Below are 18,466 nucleotides of genomic sequence, written 5' to 3'. Positions count from 1 at the left end.
ACTGAGACTTTTTATCCCAGCTTTTGAAATGAGACTTATAATCAATAAGTAATCTGGAGCCTGCCCTCTAATGCACTCCACAGAAGTATGGGGAGAAGAGGAGGCTTTGGCTCGGTGCCTTGAAAGGCTGCTGTGAAATGAACAGGCTGATTTCATAGCAAGTGAACAGTTGCCAAGCGGGCACACAGTGACTTGCCTAAGCTGAGAGGCAGGACAGGGGAGAGCTAGAAGCCAAGATGGGAAAAGAACCCAGGAGACCCGACTTTCAGACTCCCCCTCTAACCACCAGACTGGCACTCCCTTACTAAATAGGAAAAGTTGTCCTCACTCAGTGACTAGAAGCTCAAGGAAGAAAAATAATTAGCATCACATAAATAGCTGGCCAGGATGCGAGCTGGCAACAGTTTAACTGGGCTACAGCACGAGAGATGGAGGCAGGGAAGCTCTGTGAGGAACTCTTCTTGCTTCACCAGGTCTCTGACCAGTGGTGTCAAATTGTAATGTGATGTGAGATCAACCAGAGGCTGCCAACAGCAACACTATGAAAACTCCCCATTAGTCAACGGTTAAAGGAAGACAAAGGAGCCTTAGAAGGGGATGAGATTCTGTCCTTTGAACCAATGGGCATGCTACCACCTTTTTTTTTTTTTTTTTTTGGCAGGGAGGTGAAGTGGTCCTAGAAAACAGACACCTCAGTTCTTTCTCTGACCTTGAGAAAGTTCATACGATAACTCAGATTGCTTCATTGGCCTTGATTAAATAAGTGACTTACCACACATAACATTGTAAAGTTCAATGTTTTCAAATGGAGGCACTTTAGTCTTGTACTTAAACGTTGGGCCATAGCCTACAAAAACAGTCTTCCAAAAGAAAAGAAAACAAACAAAAACAATTAGACATTGCTACTATCTAGTAGCTACCCCTCCCCTGTTCATGAATACTGTATAACTTCATTAGAGCCCCTCTTCTCCAGCCCTCCTGAGAATCACCAAAATACATTTTCAATGCATAGGTCTGTGGTCATACCTGCATGCTGTTGACCTTGTTATCAAATCCATGGTCTCCCTGGAAAAAGCATTTTCCTGATGGTTTCTTATACACATCCAAAGGTTTCCTACATTGAAATAATTGTAGGATTAGCCAGGATTTCTCATGAAAGCCCTCATAAAAAGCCCATTTAGGCACACAAAATATCCCTCAGAAGCAGATTTTACAGGCATATTTGTCTCTATTTTAATTGTATCATTCTTGCAGTGTTGAAAAGATGATGCTAGTTATTTTCCCTAAGTGGCTTTATTTTGACAATTGGCCCCCAACAAATGGGAACCCTGAATAGAAATCAGGTACCCTCCTCTTAACTCATGCTTGCACCGAGCAAAGTGTTTGTCAAAGGTCATGTTCTGTCTGCCTATGTGCTTCTCTAGCTCCAAAACTGTAAGATTCTCCACTCTGGAGCCACGTTTGTCCCTCATGATAGAGATATAGGAGTGAACAATGCCAAGGCCATAATAGGCTTGTTATTACAACATGGGATGCTTCATCAATGAATGGAGGTCCGTATTTTATAAAAATATTTCACACAAATTTACCTATCAGTAGACTACAACTACAGAGTATACCTGAGTATTACTGAGTGGTAAACCTAACATATAATAGTGACATATTTCACCAAAGCCCAGACTCACCTAGAAAACATCTCTATTTAGAAAGAGCAAGTGAAAACATTGCTCTCTAGGCATCAAAACCACTTGACCTTCCTCCCTGACAGGAAGATGCCTTTTGCTTTGTGTCACAAAGCACTTTTCCAAAAACACTTTAATGTTTATTAATACCAGTTTTCTCATGGGTCCCATTTCTATGGATCCTTGTAAGCATTTACTGGGTCTATTGATTGCATGGAGCTAAAGTGTTTGGTGGGAAACAAATTGAACATTTGGGACCCCACTCTTAGAAAAAGAACTTTCTACTTGGGATAATGAGATATGTGCATATGATAACACAACAATGCAAGAGTTTGCAATGCAAGAATTAAAAAGATTTACTGATGATTAAAATACCTGGCTTTGGTCTCCTCTAATTTGGTCAACTGCTATCATTTCTTACTTCTGCTCAACTCCCAGTTTTCCATCATTATCAGCCTACCAATTGCACCGAAGTTGCTCTCTTTTCCAAGCCACCCCATATGTAAAAGGCTCTGCAGAGGACACACTCAGCCAAGCCCATGTCTTCCACATCTTCCTAACTATTCCATGAAGATGCTTTATATCCATTATAAATGATTTCAATAATTTCTGGTCTTCAGATGTCTCTCTTCATAACCCTACTATTTAATTCTGTGTAGCCCCTGACAATTGCTGTAGGATATTGATGTAATTGTCACATGTGTCCCACCAGGTGTTTCATACTAATGTCAGTTTCTAGAGGACCACCATCTTCTCGTCATCTTCGCTCCCTTATAAACTCATTGAAGTTCCTAACGAGAGTGTATATAGTACTTCAATTATTACCACAGACCAGCTCACAAAGCTTTTCTTAAGGAGAAAGTCAGAGCAGGACTGTGCAGAAAAGGGCTTCTGCCGGGTCTGTTTGAGAATGGATAAACTTTTAATGATTAATTCTGCGGAAGTGCTTAGAATTTCCAGACACATCCTATACCAGATTCAAGGGCAAGAAATTGTCCCTTAAATATTGGAAAGTCTTTTATAGTTCAAAAGAAGGCAAACATCTGAAATATTTAAGGCAATATAAAACATGCCCACAGTAACAGAAGTTTTAAGATGAACAACATTTTCTAAACTCTTCTACAAATGCTGCTACAGGGTAAGTCTTGTCAACCCAGACCAAATCAGTCCAGTTGTGGTAAGTCAATGTCCCAGGCACACTTTTGACCTGATAGGTAATAAGAATAGAGACTAGGTTGTAAATTTAAAAAATAAAAGGAGAGAGAAAGAGAGAGAGAGACCACACAGAGATGCACTGAGAGACTTCAAAGAGACACCAAGAGGCTGGGATCCAGAAAACAGAGATGTGTTGGCTCAGCACTAAGTGTTTATCTAGCATAAAAAGTCTTTGCAAATGGTGGGGTTTCCAACAGAGATTTTTTTTCTTTTTCTTTTATTTTTTTCTTCTGAATGGCTAAGGACCTTATAGCACTCCAGTTACCAAAGGTGGTTACGAAGATCAAAAACAGTCCCTGCCAATCCCCAAGTTACCTTGCGACGTGCCATCTGCGGTCCACCAATAAATGGATGTCCTCAATTCTTCTGTTGTTGGCATAGTGCAAGCGTTTGGGAAGGTGCTGTTTCATGTAAGGCTTAAAGTGCTGATCTGGTTTCTTACACTGAAACAAATGCAAATTGGACTTTATATGGAGTATTTTCTAGGAAAAGTCCTAGATAGTCTGTCTCTCTCTAGAAAGTCAAAGGAGGTTTTTTAAGTCAAACAAAAGGTCCGTTAGTGAATAAATGGAATTTGTTACCCTCCATCAAATAACACAAGCTAGAAACAATTAGGTTTAAAGGGGATTTGACAGCTTGGTAGATGACATGGAAGGTTATCAGAGGGAGTTAGGAATTTTTTAAGATACATTCTTGACTTGTGAGACTGTCACTAAGAGCAACTCAAACTCTAAAGCCTTTTCCAACTACTTTAAGTCAAGGGATGGGAGGTTGGGTGGAGGGAGGAGGATGCTGACCTGGGCCTGTGTGATTACATCCTGTATGGGGCATTGGGGGAGGACAATGGAATAGGGTGATGGGCAGATCTGGTTCAGAGAGAGCAAGGATTTGTTTACTCATGAATGAGTATTTTTCAGTTCTAATGGAAAGATCAAATATTCTGTTTGTATCACTGCCAAGACCATTAGGGAGCCTGCAGCTGTCCACAGTTTTGAAGTTTTGAAAACTCTTAAAGAAACAAATATATGGGATCGCTGGGCAGTAAGGAAAATGTTCCTCCTGACCCACAGGGTAAGAGATCCTAGGAAGTGAGCGTGTGGAAGCTACTCTGAGGGCAGAGGCCGGGTGCCCTTCAATACTTACCGTGAGATTAGCAATAATGGCTTTGGGGTCATCTGTTCAAAGAGAGAAGGAGAACAATTTCAAAAGAGATGACAATAATCACTAAGAGAAATAATTTTTACAGCAAGACTAAATTCTTTCTCTTTCTCCCCCCTCCCCGAAGAGTTATCACTTTAAGATTTGTTTAAAATAAATATAAAATTGGGGCACCTGGGTGGCTGAGTCAGTTAAGAATCCGACTCTTGGTTTCAGTTCAGGTCATGATCTCAGGGTCCTGGGACCCAGCCCTGCGTCAGGCTCCCCACTCATCAGGGAATCTACTTGTCTCCCTCTCCCTCCCCCTGCTCTCTCTCTCTTAAATAAATAAATGAATCTCTAAAACAAACACACACACACACACACACACAAAATTGTGTGTTGGTATTTTAAAATTTTGGCCAGTGAAATGGAGCAGAAATACTCCAGTGGTAAATTTCCCTGCTAGATCTGGTTCTCCTCTTTTGGAAGGAAATTCCTCCTCCCAGAGCACAAGGATAATGGAAGATAAACATCATTAAATTACCCCCAAATGATCGCTCCAGATCTTGGCTTTAGTTTATTTGCAATTTGACATCCAGGAACCCAACTGGGCATTTGGGGCTCTTAGCATAATTTCCTATTTATCTGCAGATCTAGGAAACAAGTTATCAACTTTAAGATGAAACTTTAATCCATTGAGTTATTTTTCTCTACAGAGAGTTTGGTTTCCTCAGTAACACCATGGGTCTAATTCCACAGGTAGTTGTCCTTCTCCAGACACACACACACACACACACACACACACACACACACACACACGAACCTCCTTTATTTTCACTACCAGTGGACAAAAGATATTTTAGTCAGTACCCTGGAAGAGCTAAAAGCAAAACTATGTAAATGATGGCTATGTATAAACTGTGGACAGGATTATATTATCTGAAGGCCCCTTTTGGGGGGCGGTGGGTGTGGAGAGAAACAGCAGATTGTAGGTTGGTTGGATTTCGTTTTGTTTCCAAAAAATTTGCTTTAGTGTGTCATTATAGAATCAGCAGAAAAGGAAAGCAGCTTACAGAAGAGATAGCAACTCTCAAGAAGCAGTCCTCCCTGAAATTTACATGTCAGTAGAGTAGGTCATGTCTATACCCCAGTGCCTCATTCATACTAGGCGCTCAATAAACATGTTAATAAATACAAATAAATATTTGTATTTTGTTGAAAATGCATGACTAAGCTTGCCTTGCAGTGTAAGTACACACTTGTCAACGACAGTTTTCAGAATCTTGGTTCTAAAGCTATGAAATCCGAAGCTAAAATGTGTATCCCATTCTACTTAAATTTCTACTTAAATTGGGGTTCAATTTTAGGTGCATCTTTTTTAAAAAAGATTTTATTTATTTATTCGAGAGAGAGAGAACCCAAGCAGGTGCTGGGTGGGCAGAGGGAAGGGAAGAAGCAGACTCCTCACTGAGCAGGGATCCTGATGTGAGATGGGCTCCCTCCCAGGACCCCGGGATCAGGACCTGAGCTGAAGGCAGACATTTAACCGACTGAGCCACCCAGGCATCTCTTAGTTGCATCTTTTAATGGAAAGCAAGTAAGGAATCATGGTAGCAAAATGATTTGCCCAAATTGTGTCCCAATCATGTGCAAGCTTTACAGACACTTTTTCTCTGGTCTCCCAGCTACTCTGGGAGGCAGGTGCTATTAGAATCTTCACAAAGCCAATGGGCATTTAGAAGAGAGGGGCTTGCCTACAGGGACTCTAGCAAACAGAATACCATGCTTCAAAGCTCTGCACTCTGTGAGCTCATAAACCACAGTCCTCAAAGGGACCACAGTGGGCAAGTTCACGTTCTTTGATAATGAAGAAAAATAAATAGCATGGGGCAATTTTGTGCTCAGATAAATCCCAGAGAATGACTGGAAAATAACAAATGCCCAAGCCCATGCTTAGGACACCAACCCTTCAGTCCTGAAGTTCTCAGGCCTCTCTTGCTGACAGCTCCCACTTTGCCTGCGGGGAAGAGGTCCCCCAGCACAGGCTGGTGCTTGAAGACCTGGAGTCTGGTTTCACATCCCAGCTCTGCCACTTCCTAGCTCTCATCCTCCTAGTCGGTGACGCCACCTCTCTCTGGGCCTTGATTTCTACTCTGCAAAATGGGACAGTAACACTTGGCCCACAAGGTTATTAGAAGGATTAAAGAAGACTGTGCATGTTTAGCTGAAATAGTGACATGACCAAGACGTCATCACTGTAGCTAACATTTATACAACTCTATGTGCTAAACACTAATTCATGTGACATTCAGATAATCCCTCATTAATCTTTCCAACAATCCTTACTTTGTAGATGAGGAAACCAAGGCATGGAGTGTATAAGTAGCTCATCCAAGGTCATAGAGGGACCACCTGGCAGAGTTGGGATTTGAACCCAGATACCCTGCCACCAATGTCTATACTGTTCACCAACCCCTCTACTGATCCTCACCAAAAGAAATCACATATCTGCAAGTGTTTGTACAGTATGAAATATTTAATTATTGGTGCTTATTATTTCATTGGCCCCAAGAAAGTTTTCCTTTTCCCCTAAAATGGCTTTCCCATTACATTTATTGATGTGTGAAGGACCTTTCAAAATAGACAAAGACTTTCTTGCCTAAGCCCTAATATAGAAGTACTAAATCAAGAGGTACCCTAGTGACTTGTGTCCTGTCTCTGGTCAGGGCCAGCCTGTCTCAAGTAAGCAGAGAACTGGGGAGGACACGGAGGACAGAAAGGGCATGGAGAGAAGCTGCAGAAACACTGATCATTTGTTTATTTTACAACGTTGCCTGGAGCTGACCTTGGAATAGTTCCCTTTCGTGTTGACTCAGGAACGCAGTTCGGGAAAAACTTAATTTTCCAAAGCTTTGCATTTGTGCCAATGGTTTCTTATTCCCAAGGCTAAAACCTCTAAAAGATTTTCTTCCCCCCAAAATGCAGCAGGTCTCCAACAAAACTGTGGACTTTTCAGAAGCTAGATGGGCACCACCTAAAACACCTTAGTCTATAAATAAAAGTTCTCATCAGTAGCATATGTAACCTGAACGTGTACAACATAAGGGACCAGATTGTTCCTGTTCATATCTTGTAGAACGGCCATGATTTCCCGAGGGCGTCATCATTCTCCTGCGTTCTGTCAATCACTTTCATAAAGGTGAAGAGTCCCCTTCAGCTGGGCTCCTAGGGGCACCCAGGATCTGAGTGTGGTTCTGCCAACCCTGTCCTAGACTCCCCAGCTTCAGCGAGAGAGTAAGCCTGCGCCTCTTGTTGAAACAGTCCTCTCCTGTAAAAGCTTATGGTTGTATGCATGTCTCAAATTAAGTGTATTTTCCACATAAAGAAAACAAGAGCAAATATTTACATAATGCTACCATGTGCCAGGACGTACTCTAAGGGATATGCACAGATTCATTTTCACAATAACTCAAAGCTTCCCATTTTTCAGATGAAAAAAATGAGGCTTAGATTTTACATGACTTATTCAAGGCCACCTAGCTAAGAAGTAGCAAAATTAGGATTTTTACCCAAGTAGTCCAGCTTCAGAGAAAAAGCCCTTACATACTCTACTATATTACCATTCTCACAACTTAGTATTTTAAGACTCAACTTACATTTTGCATTATTGTTAAATTTGGGCCGAATTCTTCCTAGAGTTCCGGGCACTAACGTAATGTCATCCACATTAGTCAGATAATTGCTCAAGAACTCCGTTCTGTCGCATGTGACATCTTCCATTCCTAAGGGAGAAAAAGAAGTGTTTTCAGGCCATTATAAACTTAAAATCCTAACACAGACACTAAAAATATCATCCAGGCATCTCCTTAGTTTGTTTGTCACAACTTAATGTGAGGACCCCTCTTGACTTTAAAATTTTTAATGCTTCTTTATATCACTTTTCACCAGGTTTTGATTTAGTCACATCATCTCACAGTGCTAGAAGACTGAAAATGCATCATCTCAATGATCATCTTAAGTCATTCAGCAAAAACAGCAAGACAAAGGAAGTAACAATGATCTTTCTTTTAAGCTACTTACATAGCCATTATGGAAAAGATCTACTCTAAAAAACAAAACAAAACAAAACACAAAGAATCCTAGAATTCAAACTCTTCCCACTGGGGGTGGTGTAAATGACCAGAATATATAGTCCTGTGTCTCTTTTATAAAATGTAATTTTTCAATTTTCTTTCTCTCCAATATATCTCCTGACTTGAGTACATAATCACCAGTCCTCACTCTGTCTCCACTGGTGACCTTGGATGTTACCGAAAAAACAATACTGGCAACAAGAGATGAGAAAAAAAAAAATGTCAGCCCCAATGACCACCCAAACTGAAAAACAAAATATTGCTGAAAACAAGTTGTAAACAATGTAATCAGTCAAAACTAAAGGCTAGCGAGTAGAACACAAAAGGGTCTAGGTAGGGAATTTTTTTAACCAAAAAGTATTCCTCCCTCATACAAGATTTGTTTCCTGTCCCCTTACAAAAAAATGTCTTGATCAATGTTAAAAATAAATAAATAAATAACAACACAAACTCAAATCTCAGAATAACAGACTAGGGAGGCTGGTCATTTTGAAATTTCTAAGGTGACATGAACTGTGAAGATTTAATATCTTGCTTGGCACAATCCAATAGATAGATATTCTCTAAGAGCAGGGAAATAAGGGATTCTGTAAAGGACAACCTAAGGTTTTGAAATAAAGAAATATAACCCAGAGTGGCACAGACCTGATAAATCCAAATTATTCCCTCTTGAGAGTCCCAGATCAAGACACCCCCACCTCTTTCTTCAATACAAATTGGAATGAAAAAAGACAAAACCTTATTCCAACATAGCATAAAGGGTATAGAATTTGTCTTTTAACATTTAAACTCCCAGAAAGAAAAAGTAAAACAATGAACAGCTACTGTTTTAGTATACTGTTAACTCAGGAAAAGGATGTCTCCAAATCCATATTAGTGGAAGACTGGAAAGATCTTCTGTTGGTTATATGCCTAGGAAGTCACTTCTGCTGCCCTGGGGTGAACCATCCCTGTTGCTCTCAAAGACCATATGCAAAGGGCTTCTCAAGCATCATCCCCTCTCATCCTCCTGACTAACTCTGTGTTGATAATGTTAAGTGTTCTCATTCTGCATAGGAAGAGGCCACATCTCACGGCTCTTGAGTGGCACAGTGCAATTTGAACTCCATTGAAATCCACTCTTACTCCAAATCCCAGGCTCTGAAACACTAAACCACACTACCTTTCAAGAAAGGGATGCTATGGCTTCCTTACGGTTCCCAAAGCCAACGCGATCTACTCAGCTCAGAAGCCTGCTCCTGGTAAGACAAGGTTTTAATCTAAGACCTTTAAATGCTCTAGTATATGACTGGGACCCATCCATGTCTTAGACATCAAGCTTCAGCCTGTGAGCAAATGCTCTTGACACGTCTGGGCAACTTAAATTGAATCAGCCATGTCCCATGCTCCAGATTCTCTGTCTTATCTGTAGCTCTCCACCAAGTCAAATTCACAGAGCATGATTTCACAGAGGGTTGCAGTTAGCCCCTGCCAAAGAGCAAGTTAGTCCCACAACTTTTTAAAAAATTTCTCCTAAATGTTCTAGAACATTCTGGGAAGAAAATTACATGCCCAAAGCAGACCTTTGACTAGGGATACTTGTCTGCCTTTCTTAATATCAAAGAGTCTGCCAATTTTTTCCCCCAAACGCTCTCCTAGAAGGGGACGTGAGACCACATTCCAGGGTCACTCTTTCAAACTGAGAATTCTAGAATGCAGGAGGTACTCTCTAGAAATCAAGATGCACAGCTAGGAGATACGAATGCTCTCTGAGGACTCCCTTCCAGCTCTCTAATATCTAATGTTTAGGATGTTCAAAAAAGTGGTCACGAATTTTCCCCTTTATACAATGTTTTAGAAAAACTCTGCTTCTTCCTCTCTTTAACAGTTTCTGTAACTGAAGTAGGGCCCTCTGGTTTAGGTCTCAAATTCCCTCAGTGAATACGGGGCTATCATTTGACTTATACACCTCTTCTTTGCTAAGAACCCTATGTCTCTTCTTCTTTATCATATTTAGATTCATTTTTTTAGCCACATAAACTCATAGGATCCTTTTGGGAGAGGTGACTAACAGAGATGAAGTAGTAGGACTCGATATGTCACATTCATGGAGGAAGTGATTAACACCACAAGCAAATCTTTAGTAAGACACACACTTTAGTAAGAGACAGAATTTTGTAGAAAGACTTCCTTTCCTGCAAAGGAAAGGAAGACACAGGAAGTCCCTGATTTTGATCAAAATGGTTGGATCATCTCATACCTTGAGTCATGGCCTGATTTCTTTCCCTACCCTGAAGAAAGAGGGAAGGTGGTGAAGAATGCAATCTGGGATTCTGAGGGCACGAGTTCCTCCCCCAAACACCATCAGAAACTTGATCTATGTGGCTGCCCTATTAGCAAAGAGAAAACAAAGCTTTACCATGGTCTCCAACAAAGATGACATTGACACAGCGATGCAGCTTCAGCTGTTTCAGTCCATCCATTAATTGCCCCACTGTTTTGTCAATTTCCCTCAGAGGATTTGTCATCTGGAAAAAGGAGCAAATTAGTCCCTGCAGGTATTTTTTTATCCTTCCAATTTCTCATAGTTCTTCTATCCCTAGAACATTCTGGAAAGAAAACTTCGGGCCCAGAGGCAGAGCTTTGTCTAGGGAGATTTGCCTGCCACTCTTAATGGAAACCTGTTCTGAGCACTTTTATTTGTATTATTTCAGGAACATAAAACCTCTCCTCATCCAATCCCTTTCAAAATTCTGTGATACAAAAATATCAGAAATATGAAGGGTAATTCTTTTCTTTTTTAGAGATAAAATGACCTTTCTAAAATGTAACAATGTTATTTAAATCCAAGAATTTTGAGAGTGAGAAGAAAGTCAGATGGATAGTTAAAGCCTCTTGTTCATTAGGTGAAATCACATCAGGTTTTGAACCATGGCGAGAAGATGGAGGCTAAGTGAATCAAAAGCAGTTCTGAGGTAAAATGGTACCCTTCCACTGGATGCTAAAACAGAACCTTATTACTACAACGGAATCCATCTAATGTTTCAAAGCATTGAACGGTCAATGTCTGAGAACAATTGATTCTTGATAGAAGAACCTCTTCCAAGAAACAAACTGCTATTTCTCAATTTAGTCCCTTTCAAGCTGATTTTGAGTTAAAAAAAAACAAAAAGATTCTATAAGAGTCCTAACTTCACAAGAAGGGAACCACTGAGCTTGTTCTAGATTTCTTATTCAGCCTAAGGAAACACAAGAACTCAGTTCCCTGAGGAACATTTCCAAAGCTGAACAAACATAATCCGTCTCTCATATTCTTGCTTCCAGTGGAAGCATCTAAGAGCATGAATGCTCCCGCACAATAAAGGCTTCCCCTCTCATGCCATCTCTGTGCAATGGAAAGGTTCCCAGGAAACACCTCATCAGACAAACACTTGACAGTACTTTGGATGAATGTTACAACTTAGCTGCAGCCACACACATACACACAAGAAGACTGGTCAGAACAGCAGGGTCTGCGTATCATTTTCTTAAATTTCAGACATACAATATTATCTTCCATTAGCACCTTCTCAGATGACCCAAGACCTTTCCTCAGATCATGTCCTCAGTAAAAATTAGGTGTAAACTTGTTTTTCTTCATGACAGGGGTCAGTGTTTCAAACTCTGTTCCAAAGAGTAAGCCACAAGTGCAAGTCTCAGGATGATACGTGCAAGGAGCATCTGAAGCGTTGATACGTGTGGGACTAACTGGTATTTGCTTCTGAGAAAAGCAAGCTCTCCTTTAAGACCTTCACCTCGACAAAAAAATGTGCCATATATATCAGTCCTTGGCGATGACTTGCTCTTACCAGACAACCAGCTGAAATCCAGGACCTCCTTCCAGTGATTAGCTCAGATAGTCATAAGCAAGACAGTGCCTTGGAGATATCTGAAGGTTTCAAGAGAAGTGACAACCTACAGCCTATTCTGAATGTACTGAAAACAGCAAACATCACTCATGTCTCTATGAGAAAATATACACAATGCCAACTTTCCATTGTTTTCTCTTTCCTTCTGTCTCAGCCATTCTCTTATCTATAAACTAGGACCTTTTCTGAAAGGTACAGGCCATTAATCTAAGCCAATTTTCTGTTGAGTTCTAATTTACATTGTCTTTGAAGACTCCCCTCACTGCTTTTCTGGATTGTTCTCAAGAACCGAGGCTACAAAGCATCGTAACAGATTCCGTGAATAAGTGCAAGCAAATCCAATAGCCTTCTTAACATTCATTCAAGCCTAAATGTTAATACCAGTTTTAGGGCAACTAATTCTAGAAGGTTCTTTTTTCCTATCTTGCTGAAAGCTCAGGAGGTTTTCACCTTAATGTTAACCTCTGAAGTATCAGATTCTTCTGGACTCCAAGCCAAGGATGATGCAACCTGAGTTTTTCTGAAACTTATTCAGCTGATTTTCAAACCAAGGCGCTGAAGGAAACCTTTGACTCAGACCTGCCCGCCACAAAGCTTTGGAACAATAGATAAACTTACTTTGTCCTGACGAGTTTCCGCAGCATAATGATCCATCCTATGTAATTTTCTTCTTCTTTTCTTTGGAGGAGCAACTGGTCTTTCCTGTCTCCTCTTAGGGATAACCTTCCTCTTAGGTCTCTTAGCCGGAGTAAGAGGTGAGCCATAACTACTCTCCTGTACTGGCGGATAGAGATGTCTGGACTCAGAAGTCGTCTGTCCTTCCGGGTCAGATAATAAAGCTCACACTTTGCCATCTGGGGTCAGCAGAGCCTTAGTTAGAAAAACTAAGGCTCCTTAAGTGAGAAAAAGTGGGTATGAGGAGTGATTCCGGGAACTCTATAGAGAGAAACCTCCTCAATCCACCTTGACACAGCTGTCAGTCTCTTCCCGAGAGCAAGACAGTCTAAGAGAATCTAGTTATGTGGGTGACATACTGTTCAGCATTCCATAACTCCTGCCTTGGGGAGAGACTGGTCCTTCATTATCCAAACTCTCCATTTTTAAAGTACTAGAAGAAAACCAAATAGAACACTAGCCATTTGGTCATCTCAAGGTGACAGCGGGATACAGATAGGTGACTCCAGTTCAGAATCCGATGGATATCTGTTCACACCACCGATATATATCAAAACAAGTGTCACCTTCATTGGTGAGGATTAGGAAAAAATATTTTTTAAACCAAGGGTGGAGTGACACATAAATAATAAGCAATCCTCCTTGGTCATGGCTGTGGACTTACACAAATTGAGACTTTGAGCAGGAGAGAGAACTTCTCACTGATAATTTGGGTTTTCAGCACAGGGGAACTTTAACCCCAAGATAATCATAAATAAGACTGTCTTTTAAAAAATTATCTTATAAAATTAGGTAAAATATAAAGTCATCAAGATCTCTTCATCTTGGTCTTACATATGAAGAAAGAATCAACGGGCTGATACTCTTCCTAACAGAAATCCCCTTCTTGTGGGGAGTGAGGACAGTACTTGGTGTCCTATTTTGAAAATCTAGAGAGCAGTGAAGATGACACAGAAGCTGAATAAGGAAGATATCTTTTGGGGATTTCCAAACGCTGGAGAAAAACAGGCCCCTGATTTGTTGATGGTGCAAAGGTGAATTAAAGCAGCAAGCCCTAGGGTCTCCCTAATTGAGCCTCTCTCTCGCTGGGACTGCTCCAAGAACCATCCAGATGCAGGAAGGGGCAGGAGGAGGAACAGTGTTAGTGAATCCAAGGAGGAGGCCATCCGCCATGCCAGGTCACTGATTCTAGAGCAAGCAACTGCAAAGGCTTTTCTACCTCATCCTCTCTCTCCCGCAGAGGGATGGGAAGACCCAGCCCCACAGACTCCAGTTTGGTTTGTTTTTTTTTAATACATCTAGTATTTAGGCAATTCTCCATGAGAAGAGAAGCAAAAGAAAAAGAGGGTGTCCCAGTTCATGGTCACCGAACCCATTTCAGCTAGCACTCGTCCGCCCATCAGACACTCGGCCATTTGCAAGACAAGAGACCTCAACATTCCGAAGACTCCACAAGCGGGCCCGTGTGGTTGCAGCGGGTTAGAGGAGCAGTGGGAGAAACAGAATTTAGTCAAAATGAGTTTTCATCCAAGGATTACATCTCAGGTAGTTTCTTCTTCGAATGTTAGAGGTAGACGAAAGCTAAGTCTTCACTGACCAGCCGTACTTTAGTCTGACTTAGAAGATTTAGCCTGAGGTTATTAGGAGGATGGAAGGTAGAGGGGCAAATTTCCCTGCTTTTCAGAAGGATACTTTGCCATCTGAAGGTAGAAACTAGCCAGCCAAAGCTCTGCCTCTAGGCTTGGAAGAGCAGCCGAACGAGGAGTCATAGAGAAAGCATAGAAGGTCAAGGAGAAAAAGATTGCGCCAATAATCGAAAGCAAGCGTGTTTCTGACCATTCACCATTACACTATGAAACCAGGAGCAATACACCATTTCTTGCGGCTATTAGCTCACTGTTTGGTCATCTCACTTAATAGCCTTTGAGAATCGTTCTGAAAAAAGTATACTCAGATAGTAAGCAAATAAAGCACAGATTTTTAACTGCATCATAGCACGTAACGTTCTGCCAGACTACATTTCTTCAGTTCAACTTCAAATACAAGGTATTTTCTCCTTAGATGTAAATGATGACATGTCACTGATTTTATAAATAATATTTTGGCTCATAAAGTCTTTATTCACATACCACATGTATATAATTGACAGATACCAATTAGTCGACTACAGAAGAGACGTTTTGCTGGCTTGTTTTGGTTTCATGTTTTTAAAGTGTAAACAGTTTTGCTTTTCATTCAGTAAAAATAAGATTCCTAGAACCAAACGAAAAAGAGTTGAAATCTGAAAATATTCCTTGCCTTACCAGAAGAAAGTGGCCAGGTTTCCAGGTGAACCAGAACTGAAGATACATTCCAAAATATCTAATTAAGAGTGTTTTACCCAGTGGATATATGAGAATATTCTAGCTTACAAGAAGTATTAATATTAGAAAGAACATAGCATGACTATTTCCAAGTCTTAATTCGAAACTTCTAGAGGGGGGGGAAAAATCTCTGTATGTTTCTGAGCAACCCTGAGCACAGTGCCATCGTTACAACAAATTCAAGCATTCTATACTGTGTTCTATTATTACTGCTCAGCACTTTAAAAAAATAAGCTTTTCGCTCTATTTCTTGATTAAAACACACACACACATACACTTTCAAGTATGTCATATACAACTGAACTACATGTATGAGAAATCCAGGGATGTTTGTGGGTCAAGAATGCTTATTGCTGAGCTGTATAACTTTCAAAGAACTGAGGACTGTGAGAATTCCACCTGTTCATAACGTAAAAAGCCAACTTTTGACATAAAGAATAGCGTCCGTCTGAATCGAACATGGCTGTTTACCTGATTGCTCTGCTTATCTCCTGGAGGTTTAAAGGGTTCCATGGGAAGAGCCCAGAAGCTGCCTCTAAGTCCACTTAACTAAGTTATTAAAGCCAGGTGACCCGAGCCACCCCATATCTCTTCAGGTACCAACCTCCGGCTTTTAAGAGAGTGGTTATACCAACCTCTGGCTTAACTAAGCCATAGCATCTTCTAGGGGACATTATTATCCAAGCAAAGTTCAACTTTTAAATAAGGCACATGGAACTGCTTAGGATTTTTTTTTTTAACATTTTAATAAAATGTGGTTCCTTTGGTTCACTTTAGATTAATCTCAAAGAAAGTTATCCTAAAGATAAAACAGCCATGCTTACACTGGCAAGAGTAAGATTTGCGTTTCATACAGATGTTTATCTCATTTTATCATTTGTGTTTCATAATCATGTGACACTCGTTAAACATCAAAGGGAGAGGAAAAAGAGCATCAGACTTACAGAGCTGCAATGATTTAAGGCAAACCAAGAATGCTTTCATATAGCCATTACTTTGCAGTGTTTGAAAAAAATCACCACAGAATTGATGTTCAAACATTCAAAAATACTTAGGTATTTCTGGTGTATGCAGTATTTACTGCCTTTAGCTAGATATGCTGCATTTTGCTCAAAAATATTTAAACCAAGACACACTTCTCTATGTTTCTTACTCAATCTTATGCTGAACACAGTGAACTTAATTATCATCAATGGTGCTATCATAGGCTATTAGAGAATGGGAGGCAGTTTCCATCAGCAGAGTTTTTTAAATGATTTCTCCTCCCCAATCAAGTTCAAGCATTGATGTAGACCTCACCACTCTAGTTAGAATGAGAGATGGAAACCATTTTAGATTTGCAAATCCCATCCTGTCTTAAAATGATCTATACCTCAACACCAGGAAGATTTCCATCTCCAGATGACTGAGAGACATCATAAATTACAGCCCTCCTCTTTTTCCCATCTCTGAATTTGAAATTTGACTGGTTAGCGTCTAACAAACAGATGGTTTTCAACTGAGATTCCTGATTGTTTGAGAAAAGGGCATTACATTGCTCTGCTAAGTAGATTCGTTCAGTAGTGCATTTCCCTTAATTAAGAATCAGTTTCATTTGGGGGAGTGATGGATATGTTCACAGTTTTGATTGTGGTGATGGCTTCACAGGTGTATATATCCCTGTGTCAAAATTTATCAAACAAAAAACTGTCCAATGCTAGAACAGATGCCAGGTTGATTGTACCTGCTAAGGCTATTAGAGCTACTTAGTGACCTACCTTCTCTGAAATGCATAGTCCTTTTAAGAGAACCGAAATTCAGCTTGAGTGTTTTGTACTGCAGGTTTCAACCTCAGATGCCTTTCCATTCCTAACCCTGGGATGGCAAATGCCAACCTTTCCTGATCCCCTGCCTTCTGATGCCTTCAGGGATGGCACATACCCCTCGTATGAACACCAACTTTAGGCTAGGTTTGAACAGCAAATCAATCGGAACTGAAATTCCTGCTTAAGAAGTAGGTGTGTTTAAGATATTTTTAAAATGTTTTTAATCTTGTAGTTCTTTGACTGTATATAAACCTGCAGATGCAAATACCCAAGAGACTTTATACAAATCCAGAAATCCAGTCAGTAGCCCGGGGGCCCAGGCTCTCCTCAGGAAGATGATAAGCTACTAACCTCAGGGCCAAAAGGGCCATATTTGTGTCCGGAGAAATCAGGTTGTTCGGAATAGAAGGCATAGACGGAAGGCCTGCGGGGATATTGGAAGGTTCAGAATCTCCCCCAAACCACAGATAACAAAGAATATCAAGTATCCCTCCACACTGAGAAAAACTCCTCTCAAATCTAGTTACGTAATCTCCCAACCACTGTTAATCTTAACACGGAAAAGATCTCTTTTGTTTCTTGCAGGGCGGGGGAGGGGATTCTATTCTTTTCACATCTACCACCCCCTAAACTACCCCCACTGTGCTAACTGCCTGGTACCACCTTCAGGGAGCAAATGTCACAAAGGATTATCTGAACGCATACTCAGGTCTTTGATCCTCAAGATAATAGAGCCCAGTGGAAAGTCACATGGATCACAGGGTCAGTGGCCTGAATGAACATCTCCATTAGAGGGAGAACTCAGTCTTACTGCTTCCCTAGTCCTTGGAAGGCTGCTGCTGGCTCATTTATCAAAGCCAGGAACCCCCTGGAGCTCTGCTCTAGTGGCCAGGATGAACAGTTGTACTAACCCCTATAATTAAGGGGTCCCCTATGGTCTATGTCACAATATCTTTCTTAGGGAACTAAGGCTCAAGGCTGAGAACCACAAAACTTAGGAATCCCACACCCCGACCGTGCCCATCTAGTCCTCATCCTGTTCTGACCTAGGTTGGAAATGTGCTAGAAAGAAGAAAGAGGGCAAGTCAGGGGGCAGCAATAAATACCTTTCGTCGTCTGGCAGGGTGAGCCACTGCAGAATGGTTAATATTCTCCGCTCATGAGGGATGACCCTGTTGGGGGGTGGGGGGGATCATAACAAGCAAACACGATGTGAGGTCGCAGTTCTACACCCTCCAGCCTGCTTAGTCCTTGCTCTGGTACCCAGGCCAAGGGCTCTCTATTTACCACCACCTGTTTTCACTTCCTTGTTGCAAAAGGCTCTCTTTCGAATTCATGTTTAAACTTCCAATCCATCTGCAACATACTGTATGGCTCAACCTCTGTCACATTAGAGAGACCAGAAACTCTCGTTCACAGTCAAATGCGGAACCTGGCCCGTTGATCAGAGACTCTGCTACAGGTGGAAAGGACCCCAGGCTCAGAAACATCACCATTGAGTGAGTAAAGCCATTAGCTGTGGCCACAAGGGACCAGAACCTTCATCCCCAATCAGCATCTTACTGG

At 41.0% G+C, this 18,466-nt stretch overlaps 1 protein-coding gene across 5 annotated transcripts in view; it reads right to left on the bottom strand.

Moving 5' to 3' along the window:
- The window catches only part of ENPP2 (ectonucleotide pyrophosphatase/phosphodiesterase 2), a 105,114-nt gene that overhangs the window by 26,240 nt on the left and 60,408 nt on the right, over positions 1-18,466 (bottom strand). For all 5 annotated transcript variants that reach the window (XM_032858424.1, XM_032858426.1, XM_032858425.1 and 2 more), the window contains exons 10-17: positions 18,007-18,072; positions 17,252-17,324; positions 10,569-10,677; positions 7,694-7,819; positions 4,041-4,072; positions 3,213-3,340; positions 1,027-1,114; positions 773-860 (exon numbers count right to left, since the gene is read on the bottom strand). In XM_032858424.1, coding sequence (XP_032714315.1) covers positions 773-860; positions 1,027-1,114; positions 3,213-3,340; positions 4,041-4,072; positions 7,694-7,819; positions 10,569-10,677; positions 17,252-17,324; positions 18,007-18,072 — 710 coding nt within the window. The remainder of the gene's footprint in view (positions 1-772; positions 861-1,026; positions 1,115-3,212; positions 3,341-4,040; positions 4,073-7,693; positions 7,820-10,568; positions 10,678-17,251; positions 17,325-18,006; positions 18,073-18,466) is intronic.

The sequence above is a fragment of the Lontra canadensis genome, unplaced genomic scaffold, assembly GCF_010015895.1.
Source record: "Lontra canadensis isolate GAN:19392208 unplaced genomic scaffold, GSC_riverotter_1.0 scaffold15, whole genome shotgun sequence".
In the NCBI taxonomy this organism is placed as follows: Eukaryota; Metazoa; Chordata; class Mammalia; order Carnivora; family Mustelidae; genus Lontra; species Lontra canadensis.
The sequence above is the reverse complement of the archived record's forward strand: the minus strand, read 5'-3'. Positions and strand labels throughout refer to the sequence as shown.